This window comes from Siniperca chuatsi, linkage group LG14 (genome assembly GCF_020085105.1).
Source record: "Siniperca chuatsi isolate FFG_IHB_CAS linkage group LG14, ASM2008510v1, whole genome shotgun sequence".
In the NCBI taxonomy this organism is placed as follows: Eukaryota; Metazoa; Chordata; class Actinopteri; order Centrarchiformes; family Sinipercidae; genus Siniperca; species Siniperca chuatsi.
Genome location: NC_058055.1, coordinates 14,376,534 through 14,401,347, shown reverse-complemented (window position 1 = coordinate 14,401,347; position 24,814 = coordinate 14,376,534). Strand labels below are relative to the sequence as shown.

Genomic DNA, 24,814 nt, shown 5'->3' with positions numbered 1-24,814 from the left:
TGCATCACCTGATCAGCTGCACACAACAGAGTTCCACTGCAATCACTCACTGTGTCTGTGTCTTATCAAATCATAGCTTTTAATTTCTTTTTACAGGTTTTATTTTATGAAAGGCAGTTACAGTGCAATTATCATTATGAGTTTTGTTAAGGGTAGAATTATGCGTGTAGTGTTGGTCTTGGACAGGAGGTACATTAAATGAGACATGGAGTATGAATCCCTTGCAATTAGTGTTCGGTGTGTGGGCTGAGCTCATTCATTCCCCCACACTTTAAGGAGATTCTTTTTTCTAATTGTCTTTTTAATCTGCTAGTTCTGGCTGAGTAGAGACAATGAAAAGATGTAAATATACATCTCTTTCCATCTTTGCACAGACCTCACAGTCCTAGCAACAGCCTGTCTGGACTTGACCTGCAAACAATCCCATGAAACAGATTCACCAATGTTTGAGATGAATCCAGAGATAGTGGAAATTTTGATCATAGCAAGTAAATAATTAGGTTGTATTTGCAGACATTGGAAAGATTAATAATTCTTTATGGTATTGTAGGAATAAGTATTGCTGTATTAGTCATGGTACATTTCAGATTTGCCTCATCACATCCAGCCTCTCACTTTTGATGGCAGTCCTATGTCACTTTTTCTGTTTTTTTATCTCTGGTGCCTATGCACTGATGTATTCACCTTCACAGCCTTGGGACTATGAAAGAAAGTAAGATGTGGAGAGAACCTCTTGATCCTAACTATTTATGTCCTTGTGTGTGTGTGTTCCAGTGTGTAATTCTTAAACTGCTGCAGCACATCAGTGCATAAGATGAGTCATCTGAGCTTTCTCCAGAATTTGTTGACCCTCACTTTGCAAAGCCTAGTTTCTTATGATCCTCATCAATACTGAATCAGGAATGTATGGCTCTTTAGTTTTTAAGAGTAGTAGCAGTATCAACTAATATTGGTCTGCATAGCCAGAGAGAGGTGGAGGGGCAGAGCCCACTCTCTTTATAAACATTAGGCCTACTACCAGTTTGTCCTGGCAGGTCTGCTCATGCTTGGTATTTTTGATACCAGGGATGTAAGTGGGCGTTGTTATGGCAGGTTTTGCAAGAATGTACTGTATGTATTGTTGATGGTGCATATTTCCAGTTTATTGAATGTATGAACATTAATAATATTGCTGTATGTGCTAGAAGGAGCTTCTGTTGTATTTCCCTTTCCTCTTACAGTAGCTCTCAGGAGAACAAATACTTTTTTTAAAATGTCAAAAATGCACTAATCGCAGCGTTCTCATACAACATGTTCTGTTTCTTTGTCTCTTTCTGTGCAGAACACGGAGCAGGTCACTGCTTTCTGCCGCAGTCTCCATGACATGAATCCCCTAGAGTGCCCTATGTCATCGTCCTCATCATCGTCTTCGTCATCCCTCTCCCCGAGCCCTGTGTCAGCTTTACCGCCCACAGCCGGCACTGCCACCCAGAGACAGCTCTCCCACGCAGACAAACTCCGCAAGGTCATCAATGAACTGGTGGAAACGGAGAAGACTTACGTCAAAGTCAGTACAAGCTCTCATGGAGTGTTTTAAAAATAAATAAATAAATAAATGTTTTACCTTTTACAAATCGATACCTAGTGAGTCAGCTGTCCATGTCTGTATCTGTTTGATCATAATGGACACACATTCTAATTCTCATGACTCTTCTGGTAAAACTACACTCAGTTATTGTTATTGGGAGTGTCATAATCATTTTAATAGCTGTGTAGAACATGACATGCTTTCTGTGTCGTGTGGGTTGTGTTCATACCTGTGAGAGCTGATTTCTTTGCTGTTATTTAAAATCCTCAGTAATGACTCCACATTAAACGTCCTTCACATCAACAGATGCCCACGCATGCCCCTCCTCATTCCTCCTTGAAGCTCTGATCACAGGCTGATCTTGTTCGTGTTTCTTGTCTTTTTCAGGACCTGAGCTGCCTAATAGAGTGCTACTTAACACCTTTGCAGAAAGAGAGCTTCCTTACGCAGGATGAGGTACTTTCTACCTGATCTGTATAATCCAAGAATAAAAATTATGAATTGTTGTAGATAGCCTATACACAACCTAAACCTTAACAGAGCTTTTTAAGGTAGTAGCAGTGTCAGAATGATGCTCCATATGTGTTGCAGCTGGACGTTTTGTTCGGTAACCTCGGGGAGATGGTGGAGTTCCAGGTGGAGTTTCTCCGGACACTGGAAGATGGAATTAGACTGGTTCCAGATCTGGACAGACTGGAAAGGGTAGAGCAATTTAAGGTGCAGCAAGATTGATCTCAGTTTTTAGTTTCAGTTTTTCACTTTAGGATTACTTCCATTAGGTGCTGCTGTTTAGAACTAGCCGTTACTTGGATAATTCATGATCTATGGCTCATGGTGTCATGGCAGTTGTGCAGAAATGTTTGCCCTGACTTCTTTTGGACAGGCTCAACAGTACAAATGATGGATTTCACTGTATTTATATTCCTCTAACTGCTGGGGGCGTCGCAAACAAAACACTTGGTTCACTTTGACTCTAAAGGGATGAAACACTGTTGAGACATTTGCTTATTTGCCTAACTGTCACTCAAAAAAATGATTCCCATTCACAATAGTACTGCCTCGATTAAAGGCAAAGATATTTTGATTGTAAAAGCACGACATGCTTGTTTGTTTCCACAGAAAGTGCTGTTCTCCTTGGGTGGTTCATTCCTGTATTATGCCGATCGCTTTAAGATCTACAGCGCCTTCTGCGCCAGCCACACCAAGGTCCCAAAGGTCCTGGCTAAAGGTAAAAACATACACACATTCTTGAATGGCATCAAGCACACAGCTTACTCCTTACTCCTGAAAGCTATACAGTAGTTTATTGCTCTCTACCATCAGTGGCATGCGATAGCTGAGGGGCTAGTGTTTTTATAGCAAGCATGTTGTTTTAGTCACATGTCCTGCAGTACAGAGGGCAAGCTACAACTAGTATGAGCACACCGTAAGGCATAAACTTGAGACTGACAGTGTGTGTGTGTGTGTGATCATACAGTTGAGCGGCATTTGAAAGTACACTTGAGTTCTGTATTTACTGCTACGTTCGCTGCCTTGAGAAACACTTAAGTGGTCTCCTGTTTTGTGGATATTTCATCTTAAGATGCAAGTTCTCTGCATGTGCATTGGCTCGTCTTTTTAGATGCAGTTGTCTGTATCTGTTTCAGTGTTTCCTTGCCCCCTGTACAAAATGAATGAATGCTCGTATTTCTGCTCCTCCAGCAAAAACTGACCCAGATTTCAAGGCTTTCCTGGCTGAGAGAAACCCCAGACAGCAACATTCATCCACTCTGGAGTCTTACCTGATCAAACCCATCCAGAGGGTCCTGAAGTACCCGCTTCTGCTAAAGGAGCTCTACTCTCTCACTGACCCTGACAGCGAGGAACACTACCACCTGGACGGTAAGCCAGTGTCTTTTGTTCTTTGTTTTTTTTGTTTTTTTTAAATTATTAACATTTTGATGTAACACTAAACTGCTGTGAAATGATATAATATCATCTATCCTCCAGACCCATGGAACTATAGTAATGAGAATAAAAGAAATTAGATGATGAATGTTTGTCCTATTCAGTTGCAATGAAGGCCATGAACAAAGTTGCAAGTCACATCAATGAGATGCAGAAGCTTCATGAAGAGTATGGAGCTGTTTTCGACCAGCTCATCAATGAACAGACTGCAGATAAAAAAGAGGTAAACATAATAATGCTAATTTTATTCAAGGTTATCCATCGTGAATCCAATGAATTATCCAATTACTTAAATTTACATTTTACAATCTGTTTTATTACTTCTATTTATCTCAGGTGGCCGACCTCTCGATGGGGGATCTTTTGCTGCATTCTACTGTGGTGTGGATCAACCCTCCAGTCTCTTTGGTCAAGAGCAAAAAGGATACTGAATTGGCTGCTTTTGGTAAGGATTAATGTGGATTTTGGATTACATGTTGAATTGATTCTGCCCTACTGTTGGCTTTCTTTTATATATAGGAATATATTCGTTATATTTAAATATTTCTTTCAATTCTAAAAGTTTTAGCTGTCTATATGGGATACCTTTTTACATAATTATAGCTACACTAGAAATATTCTTCATGCATTTATAAGGCTGAAATTTACATTCAGAAGTGTTATTCACGGATGTAAAACAGTTGTTTTAGATTCACCTAGCTATATCCAGTGCAATCAAATTCAACAGCCTTGGAATAAATACAAATATATCATGATATACGTAAGACATAATATGGCTTCATAAAGGTAAAATTTATTACATTGCTGTTGGTTTTGGTTGCATTGCAACTGATAAACTGTCTAGTTGGTGTATGTTTTTTGAGTTATGGATAAAAAAAAGGTCCACAGTTTTTTATTTTTCAAGTCAAACTCTTCAATATGAATATTTACAAAATGTATAATGAAATGCCTTTTTGCATCTTTATGCACAGCATTGGTCAAAACACTATATAACTTTGAAACACATCTGTCACATCTGCAGGATTTCAGATGGACAGATGATCTGTAAAGTGCTCATCCACATGCTTTAAATACTAAAACAGACATTGATGTTTTGTTAAAGATGAATAAACAAATATTACATATACAGTAGATATGCAGTTCTATTGTATGCTTGAATGTTCTCTACTCGAGAGAAACACAGCATACTGTATAAGATTATCTTTACACTTGCAGGCACATGGCACTTTACTGTATCCCACATAATACTGTCATGCATAGTGTGATGCTGGGTGCTATTTCAGGTGGGGAAGAAATGGACTCTGTAAAAGGAAAGCCCAGTCAGGTATATTAAATGAGGGATCTTGGCGTTATTTTTTACTTTTCACGTGAAGTGCAGCATGTTAGTCACATTAATGGGATCACATGAAATTCTCACACACCCAGAAGTGCCCTCTGTCTTGAGATTTTACTCAAAATCAGACACTTTTGACAATAAATAATATACATGCTATAAGGGCTTTCCCTTGCAAGGCAATAGTGATCGGAAATGGTTGCTTCGTGCATGCATTGTTGTGACTTTGGTCCATTTTCATCTTTTGTGCTGGTGATTATAGTATGCCAGTAGTTTGAGGCTATTTTTCCTTGAAGTTGTAACTAAAAGCATCCATTGACATGATGCATCAAGCTGTCGCTGTAGGATATTAGGTAATGAAATGTCTTTTGATATATGCGATGAAGGAATGCAGACCCTCCTAATGGTTTCTCTCATTTTCCTCTTCATCTCTCCCTTGCCCTCACTTAGTGTTCAAAACAGCAGTTGTATTTGTGTACAAAGACTGCTCAAAGCACAGGAAAAAAATCGTAAGTACTATTTTTCTCATTTTCTGTTGATTAATTCAGTCAGAGACTGAAAGACATGTTGGAGGATGCGCTGTTCAGATTGGGGCTCTGGGCTTCCTCTGATGTGCTCTTTGTAAATTGCTTGTTTTTGTTTTGGATGGCACATTGAGACCACAAAAAAATTAAGGTTAATGTTCTTCATCATGAGACAATAGACTGAATTGAATGAGGGTACTGTAGTTACTGGCAATTGACTAGATTGAAGAGGCTTTATATGCACACTTTACTGTTCCCCTACTACAGTACAGTGGATGGTTGTCTGTCATTGCACGCTTGTGCCCTCTGCTGTCATGTTGATGTATTGCAGTGGTTATGTATTTGATTTCCAACCAGTCTCTCTCTTTCAGGGTGGATCTCACCGTGCGACTGTGAGTGATGACAAAGATCCTTTCCGTTTCCGTCACATGATCGCAACGGACTCTCTGCAAGTCCGTGCCCTTGCAAGTAGGTCTATTTAAATACTGTAACTTGCATCAACATTCCTTTAGGTATCATCAGCAGCTCTTTGAGGACTTGTTTGGTCTCTCAGAAACTAGGATTGCTCCTGAGGTCACTTCTAGCTTAATGAATAGTCAATCTCAAACACCAAACTTAAGTGTTATCTCTATCTCACTTTTTCTGTCCTAACCTAGTTGACTAGTATAGAACACAACTACATTGATTTTAGGTTGTTAAACTATACAAAAAAGTAGATAAGAGTGCAACATGATTTGAATGCTACACGTACTATCAAATTCCATCAGAAAACCATTTTAATTAGTCACTCATTAGTATAAAATATGTATTGGACAAGAATTGAAATGTTTAGACAAAGCTCTTTGAGGCACCATGTGGTGAATTTAATTTGTATTGCCAGGGAAGTATAGACCATAGAATTGATACTGCCAGATGTCTCATAATGAAAGTCTGTTTAGTGGGGAAACTTATGAAGGGATTTTTGCACAAGCACAGATTGTGCCTAATGCATACATAAATGTACTGCACATTATTCTGTGAGACTGTGTGTTGAATCTGCACCAAGAGTCTGTGTAATTAACAATGGAGATATTGGACTTGACAATTAGTATTTTGGTAGTGCCTGAACTACATTTTTGCTCCTTTCCTTTGCTCCTTCCCCAGTAGGTTTACTCACCACTTGAAAGTGCACATAAGCCCTAATCATATTGTTCTTTAGGAATAAATGTATTCTGCATTTTTATATTGTGAAAGCGTCTGTCATCCAAATCTCAGTGGTTGTTTCTGATGACTCAATTTTTTCTGACAGTAACTTCAAAGGCTCTGGAGTCCACTCAGTGCTGCTTCTTTTCTCTCCCACAGAAAATAAATGATAACCTTTTGTGAACAAAACAGATGAATACCTGTTAGTAGGTCTGCACGCACGCTTCCTCACATCCTATCTCTGTCCTAGATGAACCCTTAAATCACCCTCTGGCAATTCAGCTCAAGTGTGATCGTCTATCTGCCTAATGGCCTGTTGTTAAAGGGAAAGAAATTGATGACAGAAATTAACTGAATGCATTTATGAATATGGATCTCATCTCTCTTCTCCCATCTTCTCTCCCTACTCTCAGACTCTGAGGGCACAGCAGTGTGTGAGATAGTTCACACAAGATCTGAATCTGAAGGAAGACCAGAGAGAACCTTCCAATTGTGCTGCAGGTATGATTTTTATTTTTTCTCCAAAAACTGTACACATATATTCAAAACACGTGAACTGAAAGTATACAACATCGAACAAAAGACTATTCGCTAGTGTTATTTTTAAGTTCTTGTGCTTTTGTCCAATTTGCAGTTCTCAAGATAGTAAGAAAGACTTCCTGAAAGCAGTCCACTCCATCCTTAGGGAAAAGCAGCGCCGCCAGCTTCTTAAGACAGAGTCTCTACCACCCAACCAGCAGTACGTTCCGTTTGGGGGCAAACGTCTGTGTGCCCTCAAAGGGGCGAGGCCCGCCATGAACAGAGCAGGTATAGCTTGTAGTTCACAGGAACCATCATACCGGTATGTTGTTAGGACCAAATAACAAAGGCCCTACATGTTGTGTCAATAACTATGCAGACTTACTTTGTCAGTAACATTATTTGTACATGACATTACCAAGATAAAATATGGTGTCCTTTTATCTTTTTCCTGTCTGTTTAGCATCAGCTCCATCACGAACATTAGCCCGCAGCAAGCTGGTGAGGAACCGCTTCACCATCGATACCGACCTGGTTTTCCATGGAGGCGGCAACAACAACAACAGCAGCAACGATTCAGACCCCTCCCTCCACTCCTCCCACTCGCAGCTGTCCCAGCATGCTCTTCAATCCCGCAAACCTCAAGGAGAGGACACGGACCGTTGGGTGGAAGAGCAGTTCAACCTGGATTGCTATGAAGACCAGGGTGAGGGCATTGAGGTGGGGCAGGTGAAGGAGACGGACATTTTAAGTGACGATGACGAGTACTGCAAGTCTGTCCGAGCCGCATCGGCAGAACCGGCTGACCTGGAGGGGAAGATGGAAGGACTTAACCTACAGGGAGACGGTGATGATTCAGGCTCGGTAGACTCCTTCACCTCCTGTGGTGTCTCTCTGTCCCGCTGTGCAACCCCGACTATAAAGCTTGCCCCCTTGAAGCAGTGTGCTGTGGAGGGGGCCACAAACAAGGACCATGACGTCATCTGGGTGCGGCGGGACGAGTTTGCTAACGGGTGCAACGGTGACGTCTTCTGATTGGGAAGACGAGATGAAAGTGCACGAAAACCGGGGAGAGATTGGATACAAGCTTTAACTATGTAGAATTTGGAGGAGAAAATGTGTATAGAAGGTATTAAACCTCAGCCAGTCCTCCCTGTGTCACTACACAATCCTCTTCCCACCTCACCTGCATCTCCCTTGTTCTGACAATCCTAAAGTACTGAAACAACAAGTGAGTAAGGAAAAGTCAAATGAACTCAGCTTCATTTGATGAAACCTAGAGATTCTCATCCCGAACTGCTTAAAAGTGAACCAGAAAGAATACAGGGTCCTCACTGTTTTGGACATACACCCAGCCATCACACACACCTGTGGAATTGTATTTGAACGTATGAACAAGACAGCACTGCATGTACACGCAAGTAGGCAAGCATGTGTGTGTGTGTGTGTAATGTATACTGTAATTGCATATAGTACACAGAAGCACAGAGACTCGAGGCAGCTACTGTACCATGCACGCATTGTACTGAAGCGACGTCATCACTGAACTGTGACTTTGTGGCCAAAAATGTCTATTTTTCAACACAGGAATGTGGGTGTTATATTTTTTTGACTCAAATTGTTTGTATTTTAACACTCAAGGGCTGTGTTACTGAATTTCTCTTCAGGGGCTTTTGGCTTAACGACTGCTGTGTAAAAGATGGTGAGCTCCAACTAGCTTTATTGTGCTTTTTATTGTTTTAATTTAATATCAGCTGCACATTGGTGTATAGTCAGGAGTACGATAGAGTGCTGTTAACTTTCTCGTATGAAAATGTTTTGAAGCTCACTTTTGTCTCCTAGCATATCATTTTAAAAGACAACAGATCTACCCAGTCTACCTATTCTTTATTTAATTATTGCCTTTTTACTGTATTTTTTAATGTTTACACACATTCAGCTGCCCAGTGTTACAAACCAACTTTTGTGTGTTTGGTGCCAGAAACAGGCTTGAGAGAGCGCTGACGCATGTGCCCTTCACATGAATGTCCAGTCTTGACATAACAATGACATTTGTTATATTTATAACTGGATTTCATCAAGGTCCTTCATATACTGGACCCTTTCTTGCCCCCACAGGCCATGCTCTCTCCATGCTCCATGTTCTTGATAAATAGCATAATGATTCCTACAAAAACAATCCTGTTTTACTTGAATTTTCTTTGTTGTTTTGAAAGGAGGTATTCAATAGAGCCATGTTAGTGACTGTACTGTAACTCCAAGGAGAAGAATCATACAGTTGACTGTCATCCTCTGACTGATTCAGACATCTTCTTCTGCTCTCTCCAGCTCCTTTGACCTTTGTCATGTCAAGCAGCATCACAACCACAAAGAAGCTGGCTGAGACAGACTTCACATCCATGACATTTGACATCAATCCCTACTAAATTTCCTCTTCACCCCTCCTGCATTTCTTCCCCTAGCCACCAGGCTGTGCTGTTTCACTATATGTCCTCACAACAACACGCTGATTGCTGAGATCAACATAGTCATGCGCACCTTAATGGATGTATTGAACATGCACTTAATAATAACTCTGAGGGGGGAATTCTGCACGCTACTCTGATTCAGAGTGTGAGGCGAATGGAGGGAAACAATACACTTTGGATGTTCTTATTATTGTCTTTTTATTATGCTGGTTTCTTAGATTTTAGTTTACTGGGTGATGATGCCCAGTATGGATGTTCAGACTGTGAGGTACAATCACCTGGCCTTGGTGGCAAATCCTGTGAGAACCCCTTTGACTCCTCCCTTTGTACTTTAAAAACTGTGTTCGTACATAAAACTGTGGAGTATTATCATTTTTATGTGAAAATAAATTTTTCTAAATTTAGGTTTGTGTGAAAGTGCTAATTATTTTTCATTTTACACATGAAGTCAAAGGACTGTTTTCCTCTTCTGCAACACTAATACAAAGCCAAATAATTATATCACAAAAGTAGATGCATTTTCAAATATAAATGAATGATGCCAGATAATTTTGCAGATTCAATTGCGGTCCTAAACTTTATTTATTTTTGTAAGATGAAATAAAGGATCAAAAGCAATTTTGATTGGATAACTGAACAAATATTCTGAAAGTAGAGGCAGTTAAAACTTTAAAAGCAAGTGGAGGCTTGATTTAGTAAAACTGTTATAGTGTAACAGTAAAAGACATCACATGTTAATTTTTAAAGTAAATTAGACATATATATACAGTAAAGTAAGACAAAATAATTTCCAGTGTCCATAAAGTTACTAATATGATTGTCTGTGATGTCTATGATTGCAAATATATTATTTAATTCCATATGAAATAGTCCTATTTATCTGCAGCTTTACATGTATGGTGTTGAATAATTCTGCTCAGTATTCATATAATGCTAGTTTAGTGTTAGGATTGTTGCCCAAGGACTCCTTCTGGAGAGCTTGAATGGTCATTTTCTGAGTTAATTAAGTTTGTCTTTAGGCTATTTGTCAGAGGTCCAGGTAGAGTTGGCAGGGTTTTTTTTTTCAGATCACTTGGCTCCCAGCTTTGAGAGACTTCACAAACATTGTGATAAACAAAATGTCAGTTTTGACGTGATGTGACTTTTGCTTGAGGAGAGCAAGACTGTGAGATGGCTGGCACTGGGAATCTTTGCCTTTTTCAAATGTCAGAATATCAAACAAAAGTCAGAGTTAACAATCTAGAGAAGGCTTTAGTTATAGATGTTCTCTAGCCTCATAAATCACTATGTTTTATGCTACTCCAATAACAAAACATGGAAAGAATAATGAAAATACAGTAGGCTATTCAGCCAGGTCCTGTAGCCTTTATTTGAACTCTCTTTCAAGAGTCCTGGGACTGGATGGGAAGGCATCCAGTGGTCCAGTCAGATGAAGACCTTACTTGTCTGCAGTGAGAGATAATCTGGCATCTGCCCTGTAACCTGAAGATTATTCTCCTCTCATCAGGACCAGTGGAGAGAACCGCTGCCAATCCATCTGCTCCTTAATCCAAACCGAATGGAGCCAAACTAGCCAGAGATAACCAGAATTAGACCACGGCTACTTTCAGTGTAAAAGCTGGTCCATCAAGTTTGAAAAAAACCCCAATATTTGGAGAATTGATAATTAAAAGTAGAGGACCACCATGCCTGCTACAAACGGCGCAAATAGCTATTCTATGTGGAGTAGTGTAAAATATAGTCAAAACAGTGTGTTTGAATACATGATGGACAGCTGTAGCTTAAGTCAATGTATGCCATAAGAGCCTATACCAGTCACACACATCACATCACATCTTTGGACAGTAGAATAACGAACAGAAACACCTGCTTTAACGCCACGAAGTGTCTATTTTCTCAGTACCTCAACGGCCAGGTGTAAGCTATTACTTAAATGGTTTTTATTTTGAAAAGTCTTACCGGAAATTAATTTCATTTCGGATTGCTTGACACTGATCCGTGCGCTCTCACTCCCTCCAGCTCCTGCCGCCCTGGAGGCGCACTGACCAGTGAGGAAAAGTGGACGTGTTTACTCTGACTGACTGGCTGTTTTAGTTTAGAAGATGTGACTTTGATTGATTTTGTACAGGAAAGTTGGATCCATGTGACTGGTAGTCATCATGTTTCGTTTCTTTGGAGCGACGGAGTGATGCAGAGTGGAAAGGATCGAATTGGGAATAAAACTTGGCTTGCGCGCTGGCATCGCACGTCAGGTGTTTCAGCGCTTGGATAGAGGTCGTTTCTTTCTGTCATGGTGTCAGTGTCCGCGGTGAGTTCTCCTGGAGCACTATGGAGGAAAGAAAAAGAATTTTCTTCTATCTTCTCGTCGCGATGCAGCTCTGCCTGAGCTCAGCACAAGTCCTCAGAATCGGTAAGTGCAACAGCTGTTTACGCACGGTGTTTGTTGGCGTTTCGCTGCGTATCTAAGGTGGCTGGGGGTAGTCAGAACCAACAGTGTTGTACATGAGTTGTCCCATTTTTGTCAGCGACAGGAGAGCAGCTGTGTGTAACAAAAAAAAAAAAAAAAAAAAAAAAATCAAAAATCACTACACCTTATTCCAAGTCTGTATCTGTGGTAAGTACTATTTTTGTGACCTTAAAGTTTTTATAGTTTTCTCCTTTTTTCCTCATCCCATTTGGTATCATTTGGTATTTTGTGCCTTGTATCCCATGAAAGTGATTATGGCATTACTTGTTCTTATTATTATCTGAGTTATACTGTCTGTGAGGTTGTGTCAGAACAGAGGAAAAGTTTACCTGCATCAAAGATCAAAATACACTTTGGTTAATTTAGTTTTTGGAGATAAATGTTGCCACCTATCAGCCCTTATTGACTCCAGTAATTCAGTGTTGCAGATTCTCATTACTATGCAGACAGCAAAGTTCGTTTAAATAGTCAGAAATGATTTTTAAATCACATAGAGATAATAATTAAAACACTCACCTTTATTAATTTATCATCTTGAACTGACAATATCTTGCTAATAGTCATATTTTTGTCAGATTTCTTCAAAAATGTCGTTGATAAAGGGAAAGTTTTTTTCATAATAAATACTAGAATTCTGACTCAAAATAATCTTGTGGACTTTGTCATCAGAGAGTTTGTTTGAAGCTCAGGCTCCATGCAATATCTTTGAAAGTATGTTTTAAATCATTTAAATTTCAAGTTACATTCACCCAGACACACAGACAGCTGCAAGTAATAGATTATTGATTCCTATACTCCAGAGAGACTCCTGTTGGGGCATTTTCATTCAAAATATGTCCCCCAGGAGCTGATGTTCACAAACGCTGAAACCTATCCATCACTGAGATGGATGTAAGGTAGCCAGTGAGGACGATGTAATCATCCTCAGTGCTGCTGTCGTAGGCTGTGTGGTGGAGTTAAGAGGAGTGAGAGGACTTCACCTAGACTTGATTAGACAGGAGGTGGCTGGTGATCGCTGTGGGCTGTGTTCATTATCCAGGCGTCTCACTTTCAGGCTTTGAATCAGACCAGAGTCGAACTGTAATACGTGGATCTAATTGACTGAATAAATTGAGAATTGGTGTCACTACCACCGGTTTCTAACTTGGAGAGCTGGAGGCTAGAGGAGGTTCACATGCAGTGCTGGTCTTGGATCGGCTTATTGTATACAGATAAGAACATAAAGAGATATATTTCAAAATGCACAACATTTTAATCATCTTTATTTTTTACATTAGACATCATGGTTTTACAATTTTAGGTTATAGTTCATAATGTTTGGCAATATACAATAATGCATCTGACAATAAAGGTGCAGTGGCTTACAGTATATCAACACACACCACTTACAATACTACAATTAAACATAATTGTAAAAGGCTCGATTTTATTTTAGTGTTTTACAAATCAGAATTAATTTAGGTGAATGATCCCTTTGTTGGGCTTACCTTTAGACTGCATTTTAGCTTGTAGGAGCAGGGGGCCAAACAGTCTATGGCTGGGGTTTCTGATAAATTAAAGATCCCCTCCATACATGCACATACATACAATACTCTGATATGGTTTTTCCACAAGTTCAATTACCTATTTAAAAGCTATTATTTCTACCTTATTGAAAAATCCAGAATCTATGAAAATGTAAATATTGTTCATATCATGAGTTTAAGTGCTGGACACAAGATGACCCATTCTCAGTTTCTGTGCACTGGATGCTTCAAGTTTCCACATCACACTTGTGTAAGTTGCATGTTGGACCATGATCGGCTTCCAAACTAGATGTGATGTGTCACAAAATCCTGCTGGTACGTGCATGTGTTAAACTCAGTACTCAGAAGTGAGCGCAGAGAAACTTTCAGCAGATGAGTAAAAACAGCCTTCTCGTGTCAAACTCTGCACAGCTAAACATTTAAGTGAAGTAACAATAAATAAAACACGTTTGAGTGGAGGGGGACTTTAAATAGCTTTCTAAAAGAAGAAGGTTTCACTCAATGACATATTCTTTAGCATAAATACAGTGTTGATAATGAGCACCCACAATGTGACCAACATACAGTATGTATGAGCGAGTCGTTAAAGTTGAAAAATAAACTTGTCAGTGCTCTTTGGCGAACAAACTATTCAATTGTGACACTGTTTCTGAATCCAAATATATCTTATCATTTCTGTACTGCAATCTCTGGTCACTTATCAATCTGTATATACCCGTATTAATATAATCTGTGATAAGCTAAAATCATGTCTTCATATCTTTTTGTAAACTGCTACTTGTGAAGAAATATTTTTTGCCAACCAGAATATAGGAGTTCTACTATAAGCTGTATGTCTTGATAAGACCTTGATGTGTGCTTGCCTATGTGTTAGATGTCTTTTTAGCATGGACAGCATTTGTTCATTTGATCTGGTGAAGTCCACAGTTATACATGTAGGGGTTTTCTGATCTGGAGTTTAGCTTAGGGTCCCGCATTAACATTCAGGACCATTCAAGACCAATAAGTTCAGGTTTGACGGTTCAGCCTAGAACCCTTTGAACAACACAAGTCCCGAAATTCACACAAGATTTACATACATAGACACTGTCAGTGTCTGTCTGTGTGTGCGCGTGTATGTGCATTCATGCATGTGTGTGTGTTTAAGAAAGTGAGAGAAATTTTGGCTCCAGGTGTCTCCTTCTGTTAAATGGAGTTGCTTAAGTTAAGTTGGAGCTGTAACCTACATTTATAAAAAAGTGTGCCTGCTTAATTTTATTCATTAGTTCCTTTCTCTCCAACAACTGGCCATTAAGAAAACGAATGAATCTGTTCTGAGCCAAATTGCCAGAGTTTTGGAAAGTTGGCCTCACTTCTGTCGAAGATATTTACACAGATAAACTGTGGAATTGGCTGCCTTAGTAGCATGATCGTTTATCATGCTGGCAGAAACCCCAGACTTTTTGGTTATGAGAAAGGAGAGAGAGCTCTAGTTTGTCATGGAGTTGTATGGTACATTGGTATTCACTTGTATGTATCGATCCTGTGGTCTCGTGAGGCCATTTCTTGTGATGTGCAGATTGAGTTCAGGGTGGTGAGTGAAACAGAGTCACTTCTCTGCATCCTTTTCTTTGTCTGATTTATTGGCGCCTGTGTCGGTCCAACCTCTGAGCACAAAACAATGTGATTTTGGAACCCGAGAGAGACTCAGCCTGAAAGCAAGTTGTGGTGTTTTTTTGACAGCATGATTGCAACTGTAACACATACTGCTGCCATAGTACAAACCCAGTGTGAAAAAATGGCAAATTACAGCTAATAATTTTGCTGTCCCTTTAGTGGCAATGCAAAAAAGGGTCAAGTCATTAAATAGTAAGCTGGTAAGATTCTGACAAAATGCTACAATTGAGGCTTATTATCTTATAATGTTGGCTGAATAAGGATTGCCATTGATTTGTGAACCATAAGCATTATATGCTCTAGATTTTGTACACATTTATTCTTCTTGTACATCATTCTCATTTATTCAAGTGCACAGTGATGATGTGTATGCTCTGTACATGACATGACATCTTTCAGATGCCACTTCTAGTCCTTTTGCCCTTGCAGTCATTTTCAGTTATTTCTGTCTGTCCCCATCTCTATTTTTCTCTTTTTCTGACATCCCTGATTGCATTTTTGTCTTGTTTGCCCGTTTGCACGACTCCCTTGATTTGTTGTCGGGAACAAAACGTTTCCCCTGTGTTTTCTCGACCAGGGTCCAGTGAAATGTCTGTCATTCAGTTTGACACCTGAGACCCCCCCTTTTTTTTACCCTCCCAGATGCATTTCCTCCTGCCTGTAGTGACATCACTTCTCCAAAGTGAACGACAATCCCTTTTTTCAGAGAGACGCAGATGGCAGTAGTTTCTGTCACTGTCAGCAAAAAGGAAAACTCTCTTACGTTGTCCAGCTCAGTGATCTTTCACAGCTGTTAGAAAGATCCACATTTCTTCCGTCTCAGGTAGTGGCAGTTTGATGTGTAACTGCCCTCCACTGAAATGTAGTGCTAAATAAAAGATGACTACAGTATGCTTTTTGGTGATCACCATCTTGGGGTCAATAGACCAGACCAATATGAAGAAAAAAGGATTCCTTTCTTAGTTTTTTCTCCATAAAAGCTAGTTCTCTCTCTCCCTCTTGTTGACAGTATGAAAATCAGTGGAACATGCTGGTACAATAATTAGGAATAAAAACCTTGCATGCTGTTGTACCTTAATCATTCCATTTTCAGTCAGTAATGTGTAAATCTAGCATGTCCTAGAACTGTGGCAGCCTGATCATTTTAATGATGAAAAAGCCATGTGAGACAACATCAGACACAGCAACACAACATTTCAAAGTCCCCTCTGTAACCTGTATCCAGATTGTGCCAGGGTATTAAAAATGTCTCAGTAATCTCTACGCAAGTGGCAGCCCAAAAAAAATATTTTGTTCAAAAAGTGACAAATACAGAATCTTCAGATAGTTCACTTCATGTTACATACATACATGTTATTCTCCTTTCTGTATCACAGCTTCCCCATCTCTCATGGACCTTCTAATGATGGAGAAAATACCATAAAACACTGTTAAATATCACAGATCTTACACAAACATTAACTACCACTAGGGCACATGGAAAAATATTTTCTAATGCACATCCTCAATTTGGCTATAATGAGCTGCCCTCATGTGTTTTAAGCAGCCTCTACCTCGTCCTCCTACCTGCAAACCCCAGATGCATGTTAAAATGCATTTATGGAGTCCTGTGGGTCCTCTGGAACTTTTAACACTCATTTATGCTGTCTTGTAGGCCAGATGGATGTGTGTTCCTGAGGCAAATTATTCCTCATTATTTGGGAGCTGAATGAATGCTTTTAGTGCTCTGAGGTACATTAATTCATTTACAAAGAAAAAAAAACCCACCTTGTTTTTAAAAAATGCCCTTTTTATGACTGCATCAGTCACAACCCACAGTAGAGTTCAAGCTACTCTGCAAGAAAGGATGACTCATGACTAATGTTAAACATAATTATTCGTAATTAAATAGTGAAGTGACAGATGGATGGTGTGCGATTCTCCATTGACACACACACGCACTCACACACATACATACATACACACAAACAAACATCTTTATCTCCCTGGTGGGTTCTTGAAGAGACTGGTCAGGTCTGCGTGACAGGTTGGCACAAAGCTCAGGCAGATAAACCTCTAATCCATCCATTGTCCACATTTTTATTCCATGGTTTTCTTCCATTTACAGGTATGTACCTGGTAATCACAGTAATCGCAGAAGAAATTACGAATTTTTATGTTAATGGTGTAATGATTCTTGATTATAATTACTAATTGGCCGCTGTTGCATTTACAAGGACGGAAGGTTTGTGACCAGGACATCTTCTGAGTACCTGTATCTGTGTCTGAATGTGGGCAATGTGTGTATGGCGTGTGAATGCACGAGAATCTGTGGTGTTTCTAAACAAATTCATATTCCTTACGCATGCATAGAAAACCAATCAAAGATTTACAGATGAAGTCATTTGGTGTAATTTGAGGGAGTGACCTGTCAGCCACTGATCATGATTGCCAACTTACACACTCAGACATTAAATCAGTTTAGTAATTTACATTGTGTCCAAGATGTGCAAGGTCATTAAAAATCTTGATATGTTCTCTCCCCTGCAGCCCATATTTTTATAATGTCTCGTTATATGTGAGCAACAATTAACCAGGTCGAATTAATTTTCCACCTGTGACAGCCCAATAATTCAGGATGCCTCAAACAACTCCCCGGGACCTTTATCACTACCTGTAGAAATGAGAAACTGGAATGTACTTCAAAGGATCAGTTACAGTAACACAAACTCTGAAGTACCTTACAGTGTCACTCCAGGGGCCAGGTTCATAAAAAGCAGTGTAAACCCAGTGAATACACACGCAATCTTTGCACTGGATTTGTAAACCCTTTGTTCTGCGTTCTCAGTTGGGCTGGGTATTGAACCTCAAAGTATTGAAAAGCAAAGCTGGTATGGTAAAACATGATCTGTAGTCTTCTTTGTTTTTTCTTTGGTCAGAGAGTTCCTGATTTAAATTTTAGACTATTTTATTCGATTGCCTTGTATGGTCTGCTTGTGTTTCGAAAATGTTTTTAAGGGATCCTTTGACATTTGGGGAATTATGCTTAATTGCTTTCTTGCTGAGAAGATTAATACCACTCTAATGTCTGAACTACGAAGCTAGAGCCAGCAAGAGATTTGCTTAGTTTAGCATAAAGAGAGCCTGGCTATACGGCTGTAAAATTTGGCTTCCTGGAGCCTTGTCGTCACTGTGTGATTGCCTGGCAAGAAATAGCTACAGTATGTAATTTCCCGTGAAAACACAATTTGTCGCTTTTATATTTTGTTTTTGTACAGATTAAACAAACATGGTATAACGTGTTAATAGTGAGCTTAAGAGGTGCTGGTAAGCGTATTTTTTAAATTTTATTTGACCTTTTGACAGAGCAAGGCTAGCTGTTTCCCCCTGTTTCCAGTCGTTGTGCTAAGCTAAGCTAACAGAGTACTGGCTCCAGCTTCTTATTTACTGTACAGACACGAGAGTGGTATCTATCATCATCATTTGACTCTTGGCAAGAAAGAGAATAAGTGTACTTCCTTTGTTAAATGAACAAAATGTTTTACAGAAAGGCATGTTTACTGTATTGTGAGCCATAACAGCCTATTGATTGATGACATAAGTGGATAACATTTCAGATCCCATATGCATTATTATTCCTTCATTACAGTACAGTTTGTTCGACAACATGCACACTTATTTACTTGCGCTTGAATAACGTAATGCTTGTAGAAAAATGATGATAGCATGCAGATAAAGTTATATAGAATTCTATTGAGTCCACTGGTGTGCAAGATTACTATAACTTATTCTGTCTTCGTTGTGTTCTTATGGCAAGTTCTATTTTTCTTAAATATTACCAGTTTCTGTGTGGTAAGTGGGGTATACTTTCTTTTGCTGCATCATTCTTCATTTACAGTAAACAATACAGTAAATGAATGCAATGGCACTCAACTGCTGTAGTGCTTCTGAGCAAACCAAACAATCACAGCAAACTTCCAGGATTTCTACTCTACATCTCTACTGTTGTCTCTGTTCTGACACATAATTTCAGAGTGAGTGTAAAACTGCAATATGTTTTAAAAAAAGTATGAGCTGGGGAAGTCATTGAAATCTTTTATAATATGAAAGGAAACATTTTACTAGAACTGAACAAATAGACCAAATTGTTTATAATTAGATTCAGTCTGAGCAAACAGGAGGGAGAAAAAACTTGCTGTTTCAAGCTGAAACTACCCTCCAAAATGTAACTACAAGACTGACAATTACCTGTCCAATGATTATGTTAGACTTTTAACTGACGTGACATGACTCATCATTCAAAAGCCCGTTTTGAGCCTTCATGAGAAGCTTTTAAAGCCTTTTTATTTCCTGTCCTTTCGCACTGCGGGAGCAATTACGCTACTGCCATTTCATCTTGCCTTTGAGTCCTCACTTCACATCTTCTGCACCCGGATGACAGGATGTTGATGAGGAGTTTTGGGGCGATTTCAGAAGTCTGTCTGAACAGCATTGTTTCGTCAAAGCCTGCTGACAGCTGGTCCATGCAGTGAGTTGTGTGTGCCTTGAGTCCCCGTACCGCAAAAGTGAGAACAATGGAATGGTTACATGTGGATCCATATGACTTTTCCTTCACTTTGAGAAACAAAGTGTTTAAAATATGCTTTATGCCTCGCAGAAAAATTCTGATTGTTTGTCTTTGAGCACTTAATATTCATCTTCGTTTGCATGCTTCTGTGGGAATTCCAAATTAATTCTCTGCTCGTAGGATATTGAAGCTGGAGGTACTGAAACTACAAATATTATATTTTATTGTGGACATAACGTATTTATGGCTTTGTTTATGACTGGGAGATTTGGTTTGCATAAAAAGAACTATCTGAAATGACCCCCATTAAGTCAGGCTGCAGAGAACATTTGGTGTAATTTTAGATTATGCAGAATGTTGTGCCGTTTTGTACAACAAATATTTATGGATGTTGTAGACCTCATCTGGGTTACTGTAGACTTATACAACTGTTTTTGTGTATCCTTTCCATGTCTGGCTTCTGTGAATGGGATGAAGACTACATTTTGACTACTGTAATGTGTTCTACCTGATGTCAGTTGTATAATATGATACTTTCTAATAAGGCGCCCTTTACAAAGGGGTTATAAGTTGTAACTAAGTTGTAGTCTTTATTAATAGTTAATAACACTTTCTCGCATAATTTTTGGGTTTCCAGTTTGTGAAATCCCTTTGACTGATTAGTTTAATGAATAAAACCTTATCTAATGACTTATTAATGACTCATTTTTAACTGCAGATGTAGAAAAATTAGAAAACCACAAGTGTTTATTAATATATAACTGCATTAAATAGAAAGGATATACACCATGCAATGGGATTTACAACCTGGCTAACCAAAATGTGTTCTTATTAATGGCTTATAATTGATCAATTAAGCATTACTAACTTCATAGCCATTAATAAAGCCATTATTGCAAGAAATAACTCAGTTCACTGAGGCTGTCTGTTAGAAATTTCTTGTATTTGATAAAATGAAAGCAAATTCATCAGTACAAGTTGTTTGCAGTTGTGCACTTGATGTGTGTGCCTTGTTTTGAACTTGCCTGGGTCTAACAACCACTTGTTGATTTGAATTAGAAGTAATAACAGGGGGATGTAATTACCATATTCCACAAATTAAAACATTTTCCATGTTACAAACATTTTTCATTTCACAATTCATTATTCATTTCTGATATCCGTCTACCTTTTAACACACTTCATTTTACTCTAGTTGAATTAACTTCTATTTGTTCCTATTTGACTTTATCAAACTTCATGCTTTTAAGTCCCACTCATTTATCCGTCATCATGAATTTTCAATATCCAGTATGTGTAGCCTACAGCTGCTGGTATACTAAATGAGTACATTCATGATACTACAAGGAACACTCAGTATGCATTAGTGACAGGTGAGAATGTAACAGCCTTGTTGTTTTCAGACTGACCGTCTTGCTTTGTAAAGTTTGTGTTGTGGGTTTTGAAAGGCTTTCATTTTTAACCAAAGGTGGCAGAATTTCTCAACCCACACAGGCACACAGAATCCATCAAATTAAGATCTGTTATCACAGAGACCGCTGCACTTACAGTGTCTGTGCACACTGGTAGTGGTAGTTAATAAAACTTCTCTCCTGATTTCAACTTGGTCTTTGTCTTTGTCCTCCATCTCCATGTGCAGGTGGTATTTTTGAGACCCGGGAGAGTGAGTTAGTGAGTATGGACGAGCTGGCGTTCAAGTTTGCAGTAAATAACATAAACCGCAACAAGACCCTGATGCCCAACACTACTCTCACCTACGACATTCAGAGGATCAACCTGTTTGATGGCTTTGAGGCTTCCAGGAGAGGTAGGTTACCTGTTAGTACCGTAAGTGATGACAACATAATCACCTAAATCATTCATGTGTCCTTTGTGGATAGCAAGCTCTGAAATAGAAAGCAACTCCAGAATAAAAGGAAAGTGAGAACTAACTTTGGATTGAGGGTTATTTTACTATTTTCCCTTTTTATGCAGAGTGCGACAAATTAATTGATGCCATTTTAATATCTCTGCATGCAGTTTACAGCATGCTAATGTTGAACCAATAAGATTAGCATAGCCTAGCTTAAATACTGGATACAGGGGATCAATAGCATCTCTCAAAGGTAGGGAAATGCACCTTTTAAGTTCTCCAAACATGGATGTATTTATTTATAACATTTCTAATTCATTAAACAAAATATGAAATCTTCACCATTGGAAAAGTGGTATTTTTCTTTCACTGATTGAATTGGATAAAGCTTTTAGCATTGCTAGCATACAGTAGCTAACAGTGACCATGAAAAAGGAATGTCTCATTATGGGTAAGAAGGAAATATATAGCTAGCATAGTTCAGTTATACCAAACCAAACGGTCCCTTAAAACCGTGCTATTGTAAATTATAGAAATAGCTTCTTAAGTGAACCTGGTTTGCAATGGAATTTGATTGTAAGACACTCTTAAATGTGCCTGTAATCATCAACCATCTGACTTTGTGTTGTTCTTTACCACTAGTGTGTGACCAGCTGGCTCTCGGGGTGGTTGCTGTGTTCGGTCCTTCTCACAGCTCCTCGGTCAGCGCTGTTCAGTCCATCTGCAACGCCCTGGAAGTCCCTCACATTCAGACCCGCTGGAAACACCCGTCAGTGGACAACAAAGACACCTTCTTCATCAATCTGTATCCCGAGTATACCGCCATTGCCAGGGCCATCCTGGACGTAGTCACTTTCTTCAAATGGAGGAAGCTAACAGTGGTTTATGAGGACAGCACGGGTAGGGCCCATTGTTTTTGTCAGATTGCCATTGTAATTTCACAGATATTCACAGATATACTTCAAGATATCATTAGATTCCGCCATGCATTAAAAGGGACATAATGGAAGGTAAACCCACTTTATTTAGTCAGCCTTTTATCTGGATCATAAAAGTGAATTTGCCGAAGCCAAGTAGTATCAAGTTATAGCAGGAATTTTTGAGGAAGAAAAACGTCAGCAATGTGGATATCGACATCAACTCGGTAGAGGTAGAGTTTATTAACAGAACAGTCTAGCTCAGACATCTCTTAATATAGTCCTTTAAGACCAGGAAAACACAATATTAACTTTATCACCATATTTTGATAACTAAAATCCCAGACAATATCTTGTCTTATATTATGATATAAATATTATAACGATATATCAACCATCACTATACCTGAATATGAATTTAGGATTTGGAAAGAAAAATCACTCCTTTTCTGAATTATCTACAATAATAACTGACTGAAGACCACATTTTGCTAATGACTTTATTTCCCAATCCATTACTGGATATCAACCATAACAGCATTTGAAGTGAAGAACGGAGAAAGAGAAGAGGTAAAAAGTGCTGTCTTGTGTTTTCTGGACCTTACAATATATTCATATGCCATGTTTATAATTACTCACAAAATGCAATTCCACTGTCTACCACAGTGCAAATGAACCCAATCTGTGACAGGGCACGAGTGCCTCATATCAAACCGCTGCCAGTATTCCTGCCCTCTGACTTCTTGCTGTGCAAAGCCAAACCACAACACGGATGGCCTCGAATCCAGCTGTATCCCATGTAGAGTCCCTGCCCACGACCCAGAGAATATGAAATGCGGCTGTTGAAATGTCATAGTTTATAGATGATTTTTTTCCTTTTATTTTTGATCAAAAATGTATTTTCCTCAAATGTCACGCAGACATACATCTGCACAATAACAAACTATTGCGCACACATGTACAGAATACAGAAATATGGCGTATGTATACAGCTATGCAACACAGGTGTGTGTTTGTTTGCCTCTGATGTGGTTAAAAACAAAGTAGAAGAATATGAGAAGAAGATGTAAGACATTAAGCAAGAAATTGGGCAGCAGGGGAATGCAGTGAATAGGGATCACATCTCTCAGTTAAAGGATAGGGGTCCAAGTTCCCTTGACAGCACGCACATGTCCTGCTGAAGTGTCCTTGAGCAAGACCCTGAACTTCAGGAGGAATGTTCTGCTCTTACCCTGACCTTCCTGCAGCAGAGGAGGGAATAACAATGAATAATAATAAATGTTTAAGAGGGGATAAATGAAACGTCTAATTTGCTTTTTTTCTTTTTAGGTCTGATGCGGATGCAGGAGTTGATCAAGGCTCCGGCAAAGTTCAACCTGAAGATCAAGATCCGCCAGCTGACCCCGGGTAACCAAGATGCCCGACCGCTACTTAAGGAACTGAAGAAAGACAAGGAATTTTTTATCCTCTTTGACTGCTCCTATCGCATGGCTGCGGAGCTCCTGAAGCAGGTTTGTACAGGGATTGATCTTTTCATTAGTTTGTTGTGCAGATTTTACAACACATTTATGTGCCCTTTGGGGGCAACACCTTCGATTATTCTTTTTAACACAATGTCTTTTTATGTTGTAGAAAATCTTATAAAACATATTACCTTGTTTACTAAGGCTTACATTGTGATTTTAATGACAGCCATTAGGATATGATAAAGAAAAGTTGAGTTGCCTCTTCAGGATGAAATAGCACTTCCCTTATCATAGTCAATTATAAATGGTCCACAACTTATTTCCCATCACATTGATTTGTTTTGGGCAAAGCTAATTTAACTTAGATGGTGGAGTATGGTAGCTGATGATTTATGAAATTTACAGACATACTGGCAAACGTATTTGTGACTACAGTATCTTTGTGTGAATCAATTCCAACATGCCTGATGGACTGAGCAGTGAAATGTCTTGTATCTATTTCTGTAGTCCTGATACTTCACACGTTATTTGTATAACTACATTTCAATTCCTCGTCCATGTTGTCTGTATCTGTATTGTCTATCATTAACAGTTACAAAGGAAAAACTTTAATTAACCTTTTATTAAGCCACAAAGTTGTTTTTTATAACTAAGCTGTAGTGAAATTCATTAGTTACTTTTGTTCTTATTTGTGTATAATGGCACCCTCCATTCTGAATGTCATGAAATGAAATAAACCCAAATGTGTAAATGTGTAACATATTTGATGCACCGTGCAAAGGAGAAATGGCCAGCCAAATTACTTTGTTATTGAAGCTTTGACACTGTCACTGTAGCACTGGAG

General features: G+C 39.0%; 2 protein-coding genes across 17 annotated transcripts in view; both read left to right on the top strand.

The window, feature by feature from the left end:
* Nucleotides 1–9,944, top strand: part of LOC122887808 (rho guanine nucleotide exchange factor TIAM1-like) — a 79,339-nt gene extending 69,395 nt beyond the window's left edge. For 7 of the 8 annotated variants that reach the window (XM_044221348.1, XM_044221345.1, XM_044221346.1 and 4 more), the window contains 12 exons: nt 1,322–1,546; nt 1,955–2,023; nt 2,159–2,284; nt 2,687–2,795; nt 3,269–3,448; nt 3,619–3,737; nt 3,851–3,959; nt 5,298–5,356; nt 5,743–5,839; nt 6,967–7,054; nt 7,188–7,360; nt 7,536–9,944. In XM_044221348.1, the coding sequence (XP_044077283.1) occupies nt 1,322–1,546; nt 1,955–2,023; nt 2,159–2,284; nt 2,687–2,795; nt 3,269–3,448; nt 3,619–3,737; nt 3,851–3,959; nt 5,298–5,356; nt 5,743–5,839; nt 6,967–7,054; nt 7,188–7,360; nt 7,536–8,107 (1,926 nt within the window). In that variant the 3' untranslated portion in view covers nt 8,108–9,944. Of the gene's footprint in view, nt 1–1,321; nt 1,547–1,954; nt 2,024–2,158; nt 2,285–2,686; nt 2,796–3,268; nt 3,449–3,618; nt 3,738–3,850; nt 3,960–5,297; nt 5,357–5,742; nt 5,840–6,966; nt 7,055–7,187; nt 7,395–7,535 lie in introns of all 8 variants that reach the window. The other variant, XM_044221351.1, reaches the window with a different exon arrangement.
* Nucleotides 9,945–11,285: 1,341 nt separating this feature from the next.
* The window catches only part of grik1a (glutamate receptor, ionotropic, kainate 1a), a 34,306-nt gene continuing 20,777 nt past the window's right edge, over nt 11,286–24,814 (top strand). For 4 of the 9 annotated variants that reach the window (XM_044223396.1, XM_044223392.1, XM_044223398.1 and 1 more), the window contains exons 1-4: nt 11,808–12,154; nt 21,375–21,542; nt 22,230–22,487; nt 23,834–24,015. In XM_044223396.1, coding sequence (XP_044079331.1) covers nt 12,043–12,154; nt 21,375–21,542; nt 22,230–22,487; nt 23,834–24,015 — 720 coding nt within the window. In that variant the 5' untranslated portion in view covers nt 11,808–12,042. Of the gene's footprint in view, nt 12,155–21,374; nt 21,543–22,229; nt 22,488–23,833; nt 24,016–24,814 lie in introns of all 9 variants that reach the window. The other 5 variants (XM_044223391.1, XM_044223399.1, XM_044223393.1 and 2 more) reach the window with 5 other exon arrangements.